The following is a 19,496-nucleotide window of genomic DNA, read 5'->3' as shown; positions in this document are numbered from 1 at the left end:
CTGTTTAAAAATGACGACTCTTATTTTATAATTTGGAACATTTATTAAGGCGTAAAGGAAAGCAGTTATTTTCTGAAAGTAGTAAGGAATCTTCTGAACTCACTAACACTTAAAGTTTTTTTTGACTACTCAGACTTATTTTTATCTTTAAAAATGTAGAAATTTCCTATGGATTTAATTTTCAGTGAAAAATTTAAAATGTATGTACATAAGTTTAATCGAGATAACTGATACTAGAAAAATTCATTGGTAATATATAACATATATATAAAATTTAAAATTTTTTTAAATATGTAGTCATTACTATATGTGCAAGGAGATAATGCCAAACATTCTGTAAATACAATAATAGTAAGATACTGACTTAATAAAGAATTCAGAGGCCCTCCATCTGCTTTAATTTTATTTTTGAAACATTCACATAAATGTTAAATTGTTAAAGGCAATTGTGATTCTTGTTTTTTGTAAGTGAAATACTAAGTTAATGCTGCCGTCATATATTCTCAGTTTCCCTTTTTTGCCATATAAATTATTGATGGATTAGTTTTAAGCCCAGTTTTCTTAGATATTCTGCCTTGTCCTCTTGCCCTAATCTTCTGATTTGTAGGCGTAAAGGGCGGGGTTGCAAAATCCTTTCTTAGGCTGCCATAAACACATCGTTGACTGTGAAACAAAGTACATGGGAGTCTGAGAGGTTTCAGAAGGGTTGAGAGTTAGAAATCTTTACAGTTCATTTGCTGTAGGTTTATGCTTTTTATTTGTGAGTATATAGATTTATAATGAATATTATAAAGTTACGCTTCATTTGTCTAATAGATATTTATCGAACTCCTTCCCTGTACAAGATGCTTTTGTGGGGTACAAAGTTTCCTATCTTTAGGAAACTTAAATTTTAGAAAGGAAAACACTAGGTGAATTTACTAATTTTACTCATTAGGTATACAGTTACCAATTTTCTCTTCCACTTATTAAAAACAGAAATTAGAAGATTGGATATTTTTTGAAGTCCAGTTATTTCTATTAGTACAATGTTGGAGTATTTCTTATATCCGTAAAAACAATCAGCAAGTTGACATCATATTTTTGCGTACAACGTAGCTACACTGCACATACACATAAAGTAATTGTTTATATATAATATTAATAAATTTCATTTATAAGACCAACTTATAATTTTTAAAAGTATATCCCTCAAGATTTTGGTTTTATAAAATATGAAATGAAAAGTTCTGGTTTAATTCTTTATATTTAATGCTTTAACCTTTTGCATTTTAGTGTGAAAGTTGTGTTTTCAGACATAATGCAGACTTTTTAAAAATAAATTTGAGTTTAAGGGAAAACTCTTTTGTTCATGTTTTTAAATATTTATTTATTTATTTAGGCTGCACTAGGTCTTAGTTGTGGCACATGGGATCTTCGCTGCGGCATGTGGGATCTTTAGTTTCTGCATGTGGAGTTCTTAGCTGTGGCATGTGGACTCATAGTTGCAGCATGTAAACTCTTAGTTGAGGCATGCATGAGGGAATAGTTCCCCGGCCAGGGATCGAACCCAGACGCCCTGCATTGGGAGTGTGGAGTCTTAGCCAATGGACCACCAGGGAAGTCCCTGTTCATGTTTTTTATTGGAGAAAATTTTCTGTACCAGGTTTGATTGTTTTTTACTCTTGAGTTTTTCAGAGAGTATATAACTAAAAAAGTTTCTACATGTTATATTTAGTAATGAGAAATAGCTATAACCAGTTCATGAATAGTATGTTAGAAAGTAAAGACTATATTTAAAATTTAATTGCCCACCTGCAACAGTCTATGATCTGTCAGATGTGCTCTCATGAATTCAGTAGTTCTCAGGCCCCCTGCCAAAAAAAAAAGAAAGAAAAGAAATAGGGACACTTTTGTGTTACTACTTTAAAAAGGTTTTCTTCCCCTGGGTAGATACAGCTTGTTGTAGATATAAAGTTACCATTGTGAGCTTATTAGTAACTTAGTTAACTATTAGGAATATTAGCATCTCTCCCCAGTGTTATCTAAACAGAAACTGCTTTAGCATTTCTTTTCTGCTCTCATTTACCGAACACTTTACTATGTACTAAACACTTTGCTAAGTACTTACCTGTGTTAATAATTTAGATCTCACAGCAAACTGGGTCTCTTTAAGGTAAAATGACTTGCCCAAGGCTATGGAAGTAGTGGTTACTAGAGCCTAGATCAGTGTAGTGTGTTCCATTTATCATAAAGAGTAGGGACCAGGGAGATGTTGTGTGAGCTCCCTGGGGGATGGGGATGAATTGAAAGAAATATATCAATACATCTAGTAATATGGTGAAAATTAGCTAAGTACTCCTAGTAGGCAAAAATACACAGGAAGTATATCACAGTATTTTAATGAAGTATCTTCTCCATTAATGATGATGATGATGATAATTATTGAGAGTTTAGTATATGCCAACCCCTATGTAAGTGCTTTTCATGTATTATCTCATGTGTTCTTCACAATATCCTAAGAAATAAGCACTATTGTTACTTGTCTTCCAGAAAACTAAGTCACATATATAATATAACTAGACCAACTGGTAAATAATGTAATCAGGAAACAAAATCAGGGAATCTAATACAGTGTCCACTTTCTTACCCACTATGCTATATTACAATGCCTCTTTCTCCCTGCCACAAGCTTTTCTTCACTTAAGTCCTATATGGAAGCTTAGTTCAGAAATAAAATCTGTTAATTATGCTTTCTTCATCATGTTCTGTTATTTCTATAACCATGTCCAAACACAAGGCTTTAGAAGTGATTAACCATAAAATATGTATCAGGTTCTAATAAGATAGTATCTGCTTAAAATAGCATTTATTCTTTTTTAAATAAATTTATTTTATTTTATTTATTTTTAGCTGTGTTGGGCCTTCATTGCTGCGTGTGGGCTTTCTCTAGTTGTGGCGAGTGGGGGCTACTCTTCGTTGTGGTGCGCAGGCTTCTCATTGCAGTGGCTTCTCTTGTTGTGGAGCATGGGCTCTAGGCGTGTGGGCGTCAGTAGTTGCAGCGCGCTGGCTCAGTAGTTGTGGCTCCAGGCTCTAGAGTGCAGGCTCAGTAGTTGTGGCGCACGGGCTTAGTTGCTCCGTGGCATGTGGGATCTTCCTGGACTAGGGCTCAAACCCATGTCCCCTGCATTGGCAGGAGGATTCTTAACCACTGCGCCACCAGGGAAGCCCAGCATTTATTCTTCTAATTATTTGTAACACTGGTAAATGACATATGAAAACCAGATAGTATTGGTATTTGATTTTATTTAAATACTGAGAAGCATACCTAATGAGAAGCCAGGGATCTATTTGGCTTGAATATATAAGTATATGTCAAAGCTGTGTCACCTTTAATCATTTTCATCTTACACATAATTCTAACATCTTTTAAAATATTTCTGACATTAGGAACGTAAGAGAGCTCTAGAAGCAGAACGACAGGCCCGTGTAGAAGAATTGTTAATGAAGAGGAAAGAACAAGAAGCCCGAATTGAGCAACAGAGGCAAGAAAAGGAAAAAGCCCGGGAAGATGCTGCCCGGGAAAGAGCTAGGTACTTCATTTGCTATCTTGATTTTGATCCTGATGAACATTTGCAGTGAGTGCATATTCAAATCAAGTCTTGAAGCTATTTGCCGTCATGTAGAATTTTTAGAAAGTGTTACAAATACAGAAATGTTATACTGAATTTTGATTTCCAGGAATTAAGACATCCTACTCAAAATGGAAAACTTTTGAAAATTTCTGTTGGATGGGAAACTTGATGTTTCAAGATATTTTCAGTTGTAAGAAATAGAATTTGATTCTGGCTACTTAAGCAAAGTAAATTTTAAGTAAAATATTGGGAGCGAAAGTGATAGGTGGTTAGATGACCAGGCTGGGACATGGTCAAGTATGAGACTAGGTCCCAGGAGCCACGGCAGTGGTCTTTTGATGGAAACGGTCTGGTCAACATGTTGCCGCCCTGATTATGTTAAATGACACTCAGCCATCCCTACATTTTAAAATCACTTGTTTAAGATTCAAAGACCCAGGAAAAAGCATTTAATTGGCCAAATTGATTTGTGCTTTTTGATCTTGTTTGTGAAATCCTTTTATACCCTGTGTCATAAGATATTCTTCAAAATGTTATAGTTTTCCAGTTTGACACACATTTAGGTTTTAATTCCTTTTAAGATACCTTTTATGTATGGTATGAATCAAAAATATAAATTTATTTATTTTCATATAAATATCCATTTATCACAGCCCCATTTGTTGAAGAGGGTAGCTTTTAAGAGACTATCCTTGCTGCCTCTTCACGGTCAATTAATCATAGATGTAAGGGTTTATTTCTGGACTCTGTCCTGTTCTTTTGATATCTACATGTCTATTCTTACTCCAGCACCACACTGTTTTAACTACTGTAGCTTTATAGCAAGTTTTGAAATCAATTAATGTAGGTTCTCTAATGTTGTTGTTCTCTTTCAGAATTGCTTTCCAAATAACTTTTTAGGGTAGGCTTGCCAATTTCTAAAAAAAGAAAGCTTGCAAGCATTTTTATAGTAATGCCTTGAGTCTATAAGTCATTGTGGGAAGAATTGCCATCTTTACAATATTGTATATGATCCATGAATATGGTATGTGTCTCTATCTGCTTTAATTTCTCTCAACAGTATTTTTTAGTTTTTAGAAAATAGGTCTTGCATTTCTTTTCTTAAATATTTTCCTAAGTACTCTTTTTGAAGCCATAGTGAATGGAGTTATTTTATTTCATTTTTGTTAGTATTTTTGCTAGTATGTAGAAATACAATCAATTTTTTATATATTTTATTTTATAATTTTTTATGATCTTGTGCAACTTTCCTATGCGTATTTTCCTATTAGTGTTTTCTTTTTTGCTGTTGTTTTTCCTTAGGATATTTTACATAAAGGCTCATGTCCTCTGCAAATTGAGATTGTTTTACTTCTTGCTTTCTAATACAGATGTCTTTAATTTCTTTTTCTTGCCTTATTGCACTGACTAGATCCTACAATATAACATTAATAGAAGTTGTGACATTGTATATCCTTATTTTGTTCTTGATCTTAGGGGGAAAACATTCAGTCTTTCACTATTACGTATGATGTAGTTGTAGGTTTCTCATAAATCCTCATTATCAGGTTGAAGAAGTTCTCTTCTATTTCTAATTTATTGAGAGTTTTTAGCACGCATGTACTTTTAATTTGGTTAAATAAATGCTTCTTTGGGGGCATTCACTGAGATGATCATGTAGCTTTCATTTTTTATTAATATGGTTTATTACATTAATTAATCTTTGGATATTAAACCAACTTTACATTCCTGGGTTAATTCGCACTTGGTCGTAGTGTAAAATCATTTTTATGTGTTGTTGAATTCTTATTAAGGATGTATTCATAAGGGATATTGTTGTGTAATTTTCTTGTGATGTCTTTGTCTGGCTTTCATGTCATGGCAATCCTAGCCTCAGAGAATGTGATGGGAAGTGTTTTTTCCTCCACTATTTACAGAAACTCTTTGTGTAGAATTGTTACTTTTTCTTGCTAAATGTTCAGTATACTAGTGAAGCCATCTGGGTTTGGAGTTATCTTTTGGGGAAGACTTTAAATTACCAAACAAATTTTTCTTAACATGTTATCAATCTATTGAGATTTTTCTGTTTCTTATTGAGTCAGCTTTGGTAATTTGTGTTTTTCTATGAATTTGTCCTTTTCATCTAAGTTGTGTATTTTTATAAAGTTGTTAATAGCTCCTTATAAGGATTTTAATTGTAACATGATCTATAGTGATGTTCCTCTTTTCATTCCTTATTTGCTAATTTATGTCTCTCCTCTCTGTCTCTGTCTTTCTGTCTCTCTGTCTCTTGGTAGTCTAGCTAAAGGTTTGTACATTTTGTTGATCTTTCCAAAAAACCAGGTTTTGGTTTCTTTGGATTTCTACATTATGTTTCTGTTTTCTGTTACATTGATTTCCACTTTGATATTTATCATTTCTTTCCTTCTGCTTATTTTGGATTTGATTAGCTTTGCTTTTCCTACTTTTATAAAGTCAAAACTTAGTTGATTAATTTTAGATATTTCTGCATTTCTAATATAAGCATTTGAATTACCAGTTTTCTTCTTAGCACTTCTTTAATTTCATCTCATCAGTTTTGATACATTGTATTTTTATTTTCATTCAATTCAAGATTTTTTCTAATATTTCTTATGATTTCTGATTCCTGAGTTATTCAGAAGCATGTTATTTAGTTTCCAAATATTTGGAATGTCTCCCGTTTTTCTGTTTTCTAATTAAATATTTTGTGGTTGAAGAATGTTTTCTGTATGATTTCAGTCCTTTTAAATTTATTGAACTTATTACTTTATGGTCTTGAATGTAGACTATCCTAGGGAATGTTCTGTGTGCTCTTGGAAAATACGTGTATTCTGCTGTTTTGGATGAGTGTTCTCTAAATGTCAGTTAAATAAAGTTAGTTGATAGTGTTTAGTCTTCTGTATACTTACTGATTTTCTGTCTAGTTGTATTAATTCTTGAGATAGAGTTATTGAAATCTCCAAAAATAATTGTTGAATTGTCTATTTCTCTTTTCAGTTTTGACAGTTTTTTGCTTCATGTATTTTGGTGCCTTAGTATTAAAGGCATGTAATTTATACTTATTATAACTCCTTGAAGTATTGACCCTTTTATCATTATGAAATATCCCTCGTTGGGTTTTTAAAAAAAATATTTCTTATCTTAAAGTCAATTTTTTTTATGTTTTAAATATTGCCATGTTTATTGTTTATATGATATGTCTTTTTCTGTCTAAAGGGAAACATTTTTTTGTGTCTTTGTATCTAAAGTGTGTCACTTATATATAGTTGAGGTTTCTTTTTATATCTGGCCTTCTATTTTCTGCCTTTTGATTGTTTAGTCCATTCTTATTTAATGTAATTTATTGATATGACTGAATTTAATGTCTGCCATTTTGATATTTGTTTTCTGTATGTCTCAAGTTTTTTTTCTCCTTTACTGTCTTCTTTTTTGTTAAACCAGTACATTTTAAAAATTATTGATTTATTTAGTTTTGGCTGTGTTGGGTCTTCATTGCTATGTGTGGGCTTTCTCTAGTTGCCACCAGCGGAGGCCACTCTTCGTTGCGGTGCCTGGCCTTCTCATTGCAGTGGCTTCTCTTGTTGCGGAGCCCGGGCTTTAGGCGCCCAGGCTTTGGTAGTTGTGGCGCACAGGCTTAGTTGATCTGCGGCATGTGGGATCTTCCCGGACCAGGGCTCAAACGTGTGTCCCCTGCATTGGCAGGGGGATTCTTAACCACTGTGCCACCAGGGAAGTCCCTCAACCAGTACTTTTTAGGGCATCATTTACATTTTTCTCTTGATTTTAAAAACTGTATTACTTTAGTTATTTGCTTAGTGTTTGCTTTCTTTATTACAGTATTCATCTTGACTTATCACAAACTACTTCACGTTAAAATTAACTTAATTTTGGTAAAATAGAGCAACTTTGTTCCAATATAGCACTATGTCTTTTTCTTCTTGTACTGTCATATATATTACATCTATATATGTCATAAACTCAACAATACAGTGTTACGATTTTTTAAATGCAGTCCCACATTTTTCAAAGGAATTAGAATAATAGAGAAAATGTATTTGTAGATTCCTTTATATTTATCCTCATATTTATCATTTCCTGTGTATTTCATTTCTTTCTGTGGATTCAAGTTACCCTTTGGCATATCTTTTCAGCTAGATGGACTTCCTTCAGTATTTCTTGTAAGGCAGGTTTGCTTTCATTGAATTATCTTGGTGTTTGCTTATCTGGGAATATTTTTATTTTGGCTTCCTTTTGAATGGTAGTTTTGATGGATATAGAATTCTTGGTTTTTCTTTCAGTACTTTGAATCTTCTTACTTTGGTTGTTTCTCATGAAAAGTCAGCCATTAATCATACTGTTTTTCCTCTGTATATGGTGAGTTGTTGGGGGTTTTTTCCTGTTTTCAAAATTTTCTTTTTGACTTTGTTTTTCACCAATAGGTTGGTTCTCTTCATGATTATCCTACTCTGTACATTAATGCTTTTCATAAAATTTGGAAAGTGGCCACTATTTCTTCAGCTATTTAATTGTCATTTCTCTTCAGGTTCTTCTGAGTTGTAACAGTTTCTCAGACTTTCCATGGTTTTGATGACCTTGACAGTTCTGAGTAGTGGTTAGGTATTTTGTAGACTTTTCCTCTCTTAAGATTTGTCTGATGTTTTTCTCATGGTTAGACTGAGGTTATGGGTTTTGGGAGGAAGCACAGGGGTGAATATGAATTACCATTTTTAAAATGTCTAAGGTTCATACTGTCACCTTGACTTACACTGATTTTGTTAACCTTGATCACCTGGCTAAGGTAGTATTTGTCAGATTTCTCCACTGTATAGTTTAAAAATTTCCCTATGCTGTCCTCCTTGGAAGCAAGCCTATGCTGAAGAGATGGGGAGTTATTCTCTACCTCCTTGAGACACGAATTTATACATAAATTATTTGCAGTTCTTCTGTACAGGATATTTGTTCTCCCATTTATTTATTAAATTCCTTTGTTATGTCAATGGGGACTCGTTTATATTTGTATTCTACTATGGGTTACAAACCAGTATTATGGTATTTATTTTGTTGCTCAAATTGTTTCACCTTTGGACATTGGAAGCTTTTTCATTTGACCCGTGCTTGCCTTTGACATACTTCATCATTTTGTTTTTTTGAGTACTTCCTTACTTCCTGGCACTGCAAGATGCTTCAAATTCATCTTATATTTTCCCTGCTCCATCCATAGAAAGCCATTTGTTTAAGGACTCCTAGTTCCTTTCGTTGGAAAGTTCTTAAAAAACGTTTTCTCTTTCTCTGTTGAGATTCTCTATCTGTTGAATCATTGTCACAATATTTTTCCTTAGGTTGGCATACTTTCTTTTAATTCTTATAATGTATTTATAATACCAAATAAATCTAGCATATGGCCTCATTCAGAGAGTTCCATTTGACTGCACTTTTCTTAAACATGGTCATACTTCTTTGTATGTCTTATAATTTGTTTGTGATTGATTCCTCTCGTATTCTCTTTGTCTTTGTGAATTTTTGCCTTTTCTATTCCTTTCATATTGTTTTATAGGTTTTTGGAAGGGAAAAGAGATAAATATATATTTTCAATATGCCATATTTAAATGACAGCCCAGAGCTAGTATTTAAACCCATTCTTGGGTCCAGAAACCTACTTTTATAAATAATAATGTCTGTTGCTTCCCAAATGTTTAATGAGCAATAATATATCTGAGACTTAATAGGCATTCAGAAAAAAATAATTTAAAAAACTCTCTAGAACATATAAGCCTATGTATCCTAATTGTATTTTTTTAACCTCATGAAATTTGTTACTCCAAGCAGTTGAGTTTATAATTTTTAAATATCTTCTTATAGAGACAGGGAAGAACGATTGGCAGCACTCACAGCTGCTCAACAAGAAGCTATGGAAGAGCTACAGAAAAAAATTCAGCTCAAGGTAGGAATATTATATATTTTAATTTGAAATTTTAGAGCTATTTACTGTAGCATGAGATTAAAATTTTATCGATTTAATTAATTGTATAAAAACTGAATTAGGGGCTTCCCTGGTGGCACAGTGGTTGAGAGTCCGCCTGCCGATGCAGGGGACATGGGTTCGTGCCCCGGTCCGGGAAGATCCCACATGCCACGGAGCGGCTGGGCCCATGAGCCATGGCCGCTGAGCCTGCGTGTCCGGAGCCTGTGCTCCACAACGGGAGAGGCCACAACAGTGAGAGGCCCACGTACCGCAAAAAAAAAAAAAAAAAAAAAAAGAACTGAATTAGAGCTTCCCTGGTGGCCCAGTGGTTAAGAATCCACCTGCCAATGTAGGGGACATGGGTTCAAGCCCTGGTCCGGGAAGATCCCACATGCCACGAAGCAACTAAGCCCGTGCGCCACAACTACTAAGCCTGCTCTTTAGAGCCCGGAGCCACAACTACTGAAGCCCATGCACCTGGAGCCTGTGCTCCGCAACAAGAGAAGCCACTACAATGAGAAGCACACGCACTGCAACAAAGAGTAGCCCCCACTCGCCACAACTAGAGAAAGCCCACGTGCAGCAACAAAGACCCAATGCAGCCAAAAATAAATCAATAAAATAAATAAATTTATTAAAAAAAGAAAAGAATCAGTCATATTTCTTTTAAAAAAACTGAATTAATTTGTATTCCTAATATCAGTATTTGGAGAATAAGACATATGGTTTTGGCTATGATCAATTCCAACTCAACTATCTGAAAACTGAAATTATTTTAGTAAGATAAAGCAATTGACAGAAAAAATGTAAAGGAATTTTAGCATTTCTTGATTTTAGTAATTAATTTGTTAATGACTTGAAGACATTGCTACTAGCTTTCTTATATTCATAGACTTTTAATTATTTAGAAATAAACTAAAAGATTATTTCAATGTTTATGAATTGCACAGTTGTTGCTTGGGAGATTATGATAAGCTGATATTTTCTAGAAAATCTTTACCATTAGTAGTTTCTAGCAGTATGAATATTTTACATTGTGTCACAATTATTTACATGTTGGGTTTTCACAGGGGTAGTAAATTCCAGGGAGTAGAGAACCCTATTTTACTATTTGCATAGCTCTAGAACTTTATCATGTATTTAAATTTAATGCAGCAAATATTTATTGAGTCTTGTGCTAGGCATGGGGATACAGAGATGAGTAAGACATGGTTCTCAGTTTCAAGAACTCAATCTAGTGTGAGATTCAGATGCTAAGCAGATAATTTCCATATGGATAGAGTGCTATGGAGTGCTATGAAAGTACAGAGGAGGATACTAAGCTAACATGAAGAATTTCAGAAGTCAGGGAAATAATTTTAGAGAATAATTTGTGAGCTGAATCTTGAAAGAAAGACGAATTGAATAGGTAGATGGGTGGGATGGCATCCAGCCGTATGAAATGGTATGAGCACAAAGTCAGAAGTCTGAAATAGTGTTTTTTAGTTGGTTTATTTTTTGTTTTCTGGGAAGTCACTGGAGTCGATGTGGGTAAAGGTCTGTGTCATGATGGGCCTTGTCTGCTGTGAGGATGAGCTTGGTCTTTACCTGTGGGGCAACATTTCCCATAGTGTGTTCCAGGAAGTGCTTCTCAAAAGTATGTTGTCGTCAAATAAGTGTGTAAAATGTTGCTTAGTGTAAGCTAGGTTTATTGAGTCATAATGCACAGTGACAAGCTGGAGTAAGTAAGTAGCTTTAACTTAATATTTTCCAAGTTTATTTGACCATAGAACCTCTTCCACAAAATATCAACACTTATTAATAACCCACAGTGTAATTCCATGAAGTACACTTTAGGAAATGTTACTGTGCATGTAGGAGATATTAAAGGGCTTTATATAGATTCTTGTCCTCAGTGTCCAAGTTAATACTGAATTAAGACATTTTGTTATATTAGAAAGTTTAATGGAAATATTACTTCTTCAAGTTCTCAGTATAACTTGAATAAATTTCTGTATTCTCACACTTCGACTTCATTTACAGCATGATGAAAGCATTAGAAGGCACATGGAGCAGATTGAGCAAAGAAAAGAAAAAGCTGCTGAGTTAAGCAGTGGACGACATGCAAATACTGATTATGCCCCCAAATTGACCCCTTATGAAAGAAAGAAGCAGTGTTCTCTCTGCAATGTCCCGGTAGGTTGTCAGTATCAGTATTGTTATGATACGTTATAATTTATTTACTAAAGTTTATTAAACTATGGAAATATATTCTCCCACTCTTTTAAAAGTCATACTAAGGCATCTGCTGACTACCATGGATTTCTTTCACGATTTTTATGCAAAGTAAGTAAGTAGTACAAAAATAGTATCAGCAGTTAGGAGTAGCAGTGCAAAGAACCAAAGCATGCAGTTGCTGCTAAAATGGATGTATACCTGCTTAATGATAGCCCAAGTCAATATTTTTGGGTATTATGACCACAGAAGAAAAGGAACATTTTCAGTGCTGAAACTTGAACCTTGATACTTAGAAGAAATGATACTCTGTTAAGGTTGACTTTGATGACATGCCTTTTTGACCATGTGTCTTCTGGATCAGAGGTCCCCAACCTTTTTGGCATCAGGGACCAGATTTCGTGGAAGACAGTTTTTCCACGGACGGGGGAGAGGGGATGGTTCAGGTGGTAACGGAAGCGACAGGGATCGGCAGATGAAGCCGCTCGCTCGCTGGCCGGTCACCTGCTGCCTTTCACTTCCTGCTCTGCGGCCCAGTTCCTAAGAGGTCCAGTAACGGTCCGCGAACCCGGGGTTGGGCACCCCTGTTCTAGAGGATTCTCAGAATTGTATTCTAAAGAAAATATTTTTAAAACTAATATGTAAATGCTAGAGTGATCGCAACTTGCATATAGTATACTGGATAGAATGTGTAATATTTAAAGTAAGATATAATTATATGTTCATTACATTGCTTTGATTTTATGCTTTTAGATCTCTTCAGAGGTGTATCTTTTTAGCCACATTAAAGGAAAAAAACACCAGCAAGCTGTGAGAGAAAATAGCAGCATCCAAGGGCGTGAACTTTCAGATGAGGAAGTGGTAAGCTTTAATTTTGTTCATTTATTGAGTACCTTCTATGTTCTTTTCTATTATGAAGAAATCCATGTTCATATGTATTTCTGTGATTATTTAAAACTATATTTAATATTTAATAACTACTACAATATAGTATACAAATGTCCTTATCTTAGTATATATATTAAAAGAAACATAGAAATAAGAATTTAATACTGTTTATATAATTTCAGTGCAAAAAAAGGTTTATGGTATTTTAATAATTTAAAAATATTAATAATTTAAATAATTTTATTTAGTGATGTTCTATGTTTCTTGGAAAACAGTTAACAATATAAAAATCATATAAATTGATAATTTTGTATCAGTACAATACTTAGAAATTTTTGGAAAGGCATTATTTATCTACCTATAATTGCTATTTACATGGAATTTAGATTTGTATAAGTAGTTTTATAAATGTTTTTCACTCGACTGTTATTGAGATATGTATGACATTACTAATCTCTGAATTTGTGGGTTCTATTTTTAATAGAAAATTTCTAAACATACCCAAAGATGAGAAATTCATGTTTGTCAAGCATCTTTTAAGATGTCCAGGAAAGGTTATTGTGGTTCTTTGAGGGCAGTACTTGTGTGTATGTGCACATGTGTGTTTAACTCTTTTTTGAAGTAGAGCATATATTAATAGAATACACAAATTTAAAGTATATATAGCTTGATGAATTTTTACATTTGTTCCACTCATATCAGCACATAAATAATTTCTTGAACCCCAGAAGGCTCCCTCATGCCCCATCTCAGTCGTGCCCCCAAAAGGTAACTGTTCTCTGACTACTAGCACAATCAGTTAGTCTTGCCTATTCTTGAACTTCATATAAATGATATCATACAGTATGTACTTTTTGTACCTGGCTTCTTTCACTCATCCTTAAGTCTGTGAGATTGATCCCTAATATTTATATGAAGTTCATTCTTTTTCTTGGGTTTTTGTCAGTGCTCTCCAGGCAAAGACCATCAGGAACGCATCTACAGTTGAATAAAATTAGGTTTATTGACTTGTTAAAAGAAGGGAAAATGCACACTATGGGAAGTTATAGTTTCTCAATAATGTGTTAGAAAGGACTTATTATAGGATTTGGATCTTTGCTAGGTGACCTGGAGGTTGGGGGGAGTGTTCAAGGACGTGGGACTTTGCTCTGGAATGGATGCTGTCAGGAAGCAGGGGTAATTCTGTGGATGGTTCTTAATAAATCTTACCTAGGTAGGAGGAACAAAGCTGCTGTTTTCTCCTAAGTTTCTGGATATGACCAGTGTTTGAGGGGAAATTGCACATGGTTAATTTGGCTCACTTCTTTATGATTCCTCCTTTTAAGGATTTTTGCCCCTCAAGTTCCAACTATTTTGACAGCTCTAAACCAAATTCTGTCTCCTCAGCTTAGTAAGACTGCCACTTTCACCTTGCACTGTTCTCTCATGCCAAAAATTGGCATACGCCCTTAGGGAAAAATCCAGAGTGAATGTGGAGCTCGCCTCATGTGCTTCCCTCCTTTTAGGGATCATGGTCTCTCAAGTTCTGGCTGTGTTGGCTGTTCTTTAATGCCTTTAAATAGATGTTTTGTATATTTTGTGCAACTTTTGGAGTTGGAAGATTAGTCCAGTATAAGCCAGTCACTGTGGCTGAAATTGGAAGTCTTTAAATGTTTAATTTCTCTAATAGCCATTGTTTGACATAATGCTTGACACATAGTATGGTATTTAATAAGAACTCATTTAGTTGAGTTGAACTGAAAGGTTATACAGAATGGCTTTAGGTACCATTAATAAAGGTGAAATAAAAAATGGAACTAATCATCTATTTAGTTTACCTGAAATAATTTTTTTGCCTTTTAATCAAATCGTATGGGTATTTTAAGAGAGAGTAACATGGAATTTTTTTTTTTTTTTTACTTGAATCATTCATGTGATTATCCCCATTCTCTACTTAAGTTTACTGTTTAGAGCTAGAGTCAAGTTTATGTGTGTCCACTATGAAAAAAAATTCTCAATTGCTTCATTAATTAGAATTTAATTATTCCCATTATAAAGGAAATTCTTCCACTTATAAAAATTGTTTGTAACTAAGTTCTCTTAATAAAAAAAACTAAATATATTATTCAATTTACAAAAAAATATTTTAAATTTTTGTGGAGCACTGCTATTATGTAAACTGGAATCTAAATTTTATGTGTTTTTATCTCAACGAGAGAAGTAGAGAAGGAAAGAATATTTAATTCATGTACTTCGGAAGAAAAATGTGTAATATTATCTAACTTTTTTAGCTACTAAAGCATAGTTTGATGTTTAGCTGTTGTGGTTTGAGATTTGATTGATGTATTCATTTTGTGTACTGTTTCAGTATAAAAGTATTAAATTTTCTTTAAGTTCTCGATTCATGTAGTTATTCTTGGTTATAGCCCATTTTTCCTGAAAACAAGTGTGCGATGTAGTTGTGTAATACAGAAAGGCAATTTTATATTTACACACACACGTCATTTTTAATCAGCAAAGGTATCTATAGTAAACATACTTGTTCTACTTAAAGTTATTACTTGTCATCTGTGATGCCTTTATATTATATACACTTTATCTGTGACCCTTCTTCTTTGACATATAAGATTTTATTTATACCACCTCTGACCTAATAAAATTGGACCTTTGACCTTATGCACTTGACATATCAGATAACTTACTCTTGATCTCTGACACATTTTGTTTCAAGCCTGTTAAACATAATAGGTAGCTGCCCAGCAAGAAAGGTTTAATGTTTTGTGTTTTTATTGTAATTTGACCAGGAAATTTTTCTTATGTTTCTTGAGACTTCACAAAAAGAGCTGTTACATGTTTGTTTTTTTTCTCTTTCATCATCCTAGAATGCAAACGATAAAAGTACGTGATTTTTAAAGGTCAAAAGAAACTGGTGCTAGTTTAAATACATTCCAAAATTTAATTTTTCAGCACATTACTAGAGAAATAGTAAAGTATTAGTTTTAATTAAAACTCTGATTTCTTTTGTGATCCTGTTTTCACACTCTCTGAGGAAGCTGATAGTGATTTTTGTAGGACTTGCATAAAGTACATTTAATTCCATATAGAAAATGAAATTAAAAAGGTTTAAAAAAATTTTTTTAAGTTATCCATTTCTGTGTTTGTGAGACTTCTTGGCCCTAAAAGCATATACATTATACCTGTTTGTCAACCATGTTATTTAAATATAGAGAAAATAATAGTTTATTTTCATTTAATTCATGGAAAGTATGAAAACAACTTTTATGAAGAATCTTAAGTTATAATTTAGTGAATATTTCACTAAATTATGTTTCACAACCAAGTGTGATTTTACAAATCCCAAATTAGTATTTCTGCTTGGAAAATTATGCTAATTAGGTGATTGAAGGAAAAAATGAAAATTTTAATTAGTAAAAATATAAAGATATCACTGTATTTAATGGGATATAAGCCAATCTCTTTGGCTAGAGTGTGCCTGGCATTGATGTGGAAGAAGTAGTAAAGGGCTTCCCTGATGGCGCAGTGGTTAAGAATCCACCTGCCAATACAGGGGACACGGGTTCGAGCTCTGGTCTGGGTAGATCCCACTTGCCTGCGGCTGCGGAGCAGCTAAGCCCGTGTGCCACAACTACTGAGCCTGCGCTCTAGAGCTCGCAAGCCACAACTACTGAAGCCCTTGTGCCACAACTACGGAAGCCCGCGCGCCTAGAGCCCGTGCTCCTCAACAAGAGAAGCCACCGCAATGAGAAGCCCGCGCAGCACAAGGGAGAGTAGCCCCCGCTCACCGCAACTACAGAAAGCCCGCGCACAGCAACGAAGACCCAATGCAGCCAAAAATAAATTAATTAATTTAAAAAAAAAAAAGAGGTAGTAGATGTCTCCCAGAATTGATGGCAGTCTGAGAAATAATAGATAACTCCGTAATTCCTAATAGATTCATTTTCTTTTTACCTTGGTTATTACGTTTGTAGAAGTACAAGTATTTACTCTCTTTTAATAATCATGTTAGGAAAATATCTTCTTTGCCTTTCAACAGAAAATCAAGTCAAATTAAAAAACTAGAACTCATTTAGAATGGATCTTCATTTCCCCCCAATACTTCAATAAGTACATTTTATGTTAGTTTGAGAAATGATGTAAAAACATCTTACCCTTTCTTATAGGACATAGTTTCCATTGCCTTCATTTTCTGTTTAATAGGCTGGGAAAATTTTTATAGTTGTGTGTGTATATAATTCACACACACATATAGCTGATTGTTAATGTGTATATTTCTTCTCACTTTTGGAATTCTTATGGTGGTAAATTCACTTGCATTGTACCTGGGATTTGCAGAGAATATGTAGCTATCTATCTATAGCCGATTTAGTCTTCTTCGTTGGTTCAAGGAAGAAATTTTTTTTTTTAAGGAAGAAATTTTAAGTAGGCAACCAGTTTATTTTAAACCTTAGTTTGATCTGGTAATTTAATTAGTTTCCATAGTTAGTACCCAGCCTCTTTTATAACAATCCTTGGTCCCCATCCTCTTGCTTATTTCCTTAAGATGGCATCTTTGCGTATCAAAGTAAGAGCATGGCATACGTAACCCCATGTTAGGAGGAAAAGTTGGGATCGTACTACATCGTATCTTTGTCTTTTCTGATTTCCAGTGTGGGTTTCTTGTTTACCTGTTCACTTAGTTTACTTAGGGCCACCGATCTGGAAGGGTGGCTAGTGAACTCTTGATCTATTCTTTCCACTTGGACGGTGTTTCAGTGGAGCATCAGCCATTTATTTACCTCCTCCTGATCAGGCCACCCCTCAGTTCTCTCTGTTTTCATATCTCTGAGACTTTACCATAACCTCCATTCTGGCCCCTGGCATCCTACTGGCTTCTATCACATAAGAACTAAGGGCATTTGGGGAAAGCTAAACCACACAGCATGGCCGTATTAATGGACCATACCCTATTTGGTGCCAGGGACACCTAGAGAGACAGTTTCTTTTGAGAATCAAAATAATACTTTTGTCATTACTCTGATTTAGCTAACACACCTATCTCCCTTGGGACACACTTTTTTTTCCTCCTTTCATCTCCAAACTTTTTTGGCTAGAAAGAAGTAAAATTTACTTTAACCTCTCTTTCCTCCTTATTCTAACCAAGTAACTAAGCCTTAAGGTTGCAAAAGGGAACTTTCTCTATACTTTGAAGTAAATGCTATAGGAATCCTCCAAGCTTGATTATTGACATGCTAAAGGGCAAAGTAAATAAATTTATTAAACCTCAGGATATTAACTTGGCTTATAAAACTCTTCTCTTGCTTCATATATCTGTTCTGCATATCTAAAGTTGATTATAAGGTGCTTTTTTTCTTTCATTTATTTTGGAACAAATTCTAATCACCTGTCTAGCTGGGTTGAAATGGGCAAAGGCCATGTGCTAAGGAAGGTAAAATGGATAATCACATTAATAATTTTGAAATAGTGCTCCAGTGATACCTGTTTCTCATGCTTCTTCTAATGTTACGTGTTGTGCTTTCACTGCTAATCACTGTCTCAGTATTTCTTCCATTGATCTTTGCTTTTAAACAGTTGCTCTATTATAAAATGCATTTTTAAATAGGTAACAAATAACTGCAGTTTAGAAACTTAAACTATTTAGTTTTGGATAAAATTTCATTCTGTGACTCTTAGCTCTCAAAATACTGTTAAGCTGTACAAATGTGAAAAGCCATTTCAACCATATTTTCCTGCATGAGTCCTTGGTGCATGTATACTGTAACACATGCTACTTTTCTTTTGCATCATGGTGGTTGCCTAAATTTCATAGTTTACTTAAACTAATTAAGATTAGTTTTTCCTTTTGGCATCTGCTTATTTGAGGTTTAGAATGGAGTTTTCTAGATGATATGTTAAGTGTTGTACTTTTTTTAATATAAATTATTTATTTATTTATTCATTTTTGGCTGTGTTGGGTCTGTTGCTGCGCACGGGCTTTCTCTAGTTGCGGTGAGCAGGCGTTATTATTCGTTGCGGTGCGTGGGCTTCTCATTGCGGTGGCTTCTCTGTGGAGCATGGGCTCTAGGCATGAGGGCTTCAGTAGTTGTGACACATGGGCTCAGTAGTTGTGGCTTGCTGGTTCTAGAGCTCAGGCTCAGTAGTTGTGGCACACGGGCTTAGTTGCTGCGCAGCATGTGGGATCTTCCTGGACCATGGCTGGAGCCCGTGTTCCCTACATTGGCAGGTGGATTTCTAACCACTGCACCACCAGGGAGGTCCCTATAATATGTTTTTGGCAGTTATTTGCAACAGGTATCCATTGCCTTTAAGAAGTTAATTACATACCTAAACGCTATTATTTTATAAAAGACAACTCTTAAACTCCTTAAACTCTTAATCCAGATCATGGTAGCTAGGAATGACTAGAACCGTGGCTAGTTCTATACATTCACAGAGTATAGGCTGATACTTTCCCATCTGGCTCTTAAGTGTCAATTATTGTGTCCATGGGCGATGTTAAAAGATCGGAGCAACTGTGATCACCATTTCTCAGCTGCTGTCTTTCAGTTGGATGATGGAGGATCTGAAACAGGGTTACAGTGAGACAAATTTATACAGCTCAAGCTGCTTCTACTTGAATATGCTGTAAAAGTTTTATAATATGTATTTCTTTATATAGAAATTTTATGCCTGCATAATCTTAAAATCCATAGTATGACGATTTCATGTGGGAGGGATAAAGGAAATGAAAGATTTATTGATAGTTTATGAGAGGGAACATTGCTGCCCTAATGAGGATAGATGACAAATTTAGCATTTTACATGCCTAATTTAGATAATTC

At 34.4% G+C, this 19,496-nt stretch overlaps 1 protein-coding gene across 5 annotated transcripts in view; it reads left to right on the top strand.

The window, feature by feature from the left end:
• SCAPER (S-phase cyclin A associated protein in the ER) overlaps positions 1 to 19,496 on the top strand; it is a 495,741-nt gene that overhangs the window by 185,883 nt on the left and 290,362 nt on the right. For all 5 annotated transcript variants that reach the window (XM_079912990.1, XM_079912987.1, XM_079912988.1 and 2 more), the window contains 4 exons: positions 3,430 to 3,572; positions 9,474 to 9,555; positions 11,599 to 11,751; positions 12,544 to 12,651. In XM_079912990.1, the coding sequence (XP_079769116.1) occupies positions 3,430 to 3,572; positions 9,474 to 9,555; positions 11,599 to 11,751; positions 12,544 to 12,651 (486 nt within the window). The remainder of the gene's footprint in view (positions 1 to 3,429; positions 3,573 to 9,473; positions 9,556 to 11,598; positions 11,752 to 12,543; positions 12,652 to 19,496) is intronic.

This window comes from Stenella coeruleoalba (genome assembly GCF_951394435.1).
Source record: "Stenella coeruleoalba genome assembly, chromosome: 2".
In the NCBI taxonomy this organism is placed as follows: domain Eukaryota; kingdom Metazoa; phylum Chordata; class Mammalia; order Artiodactyla; family Delphinidae; genus Stenella; species Stenella coeruleoalba.
The sequence above is the reverse complement of the archived record's forward strand: the minus strand, read 5'-3'. Positions and strand labels throughout refer to the sequence as shown.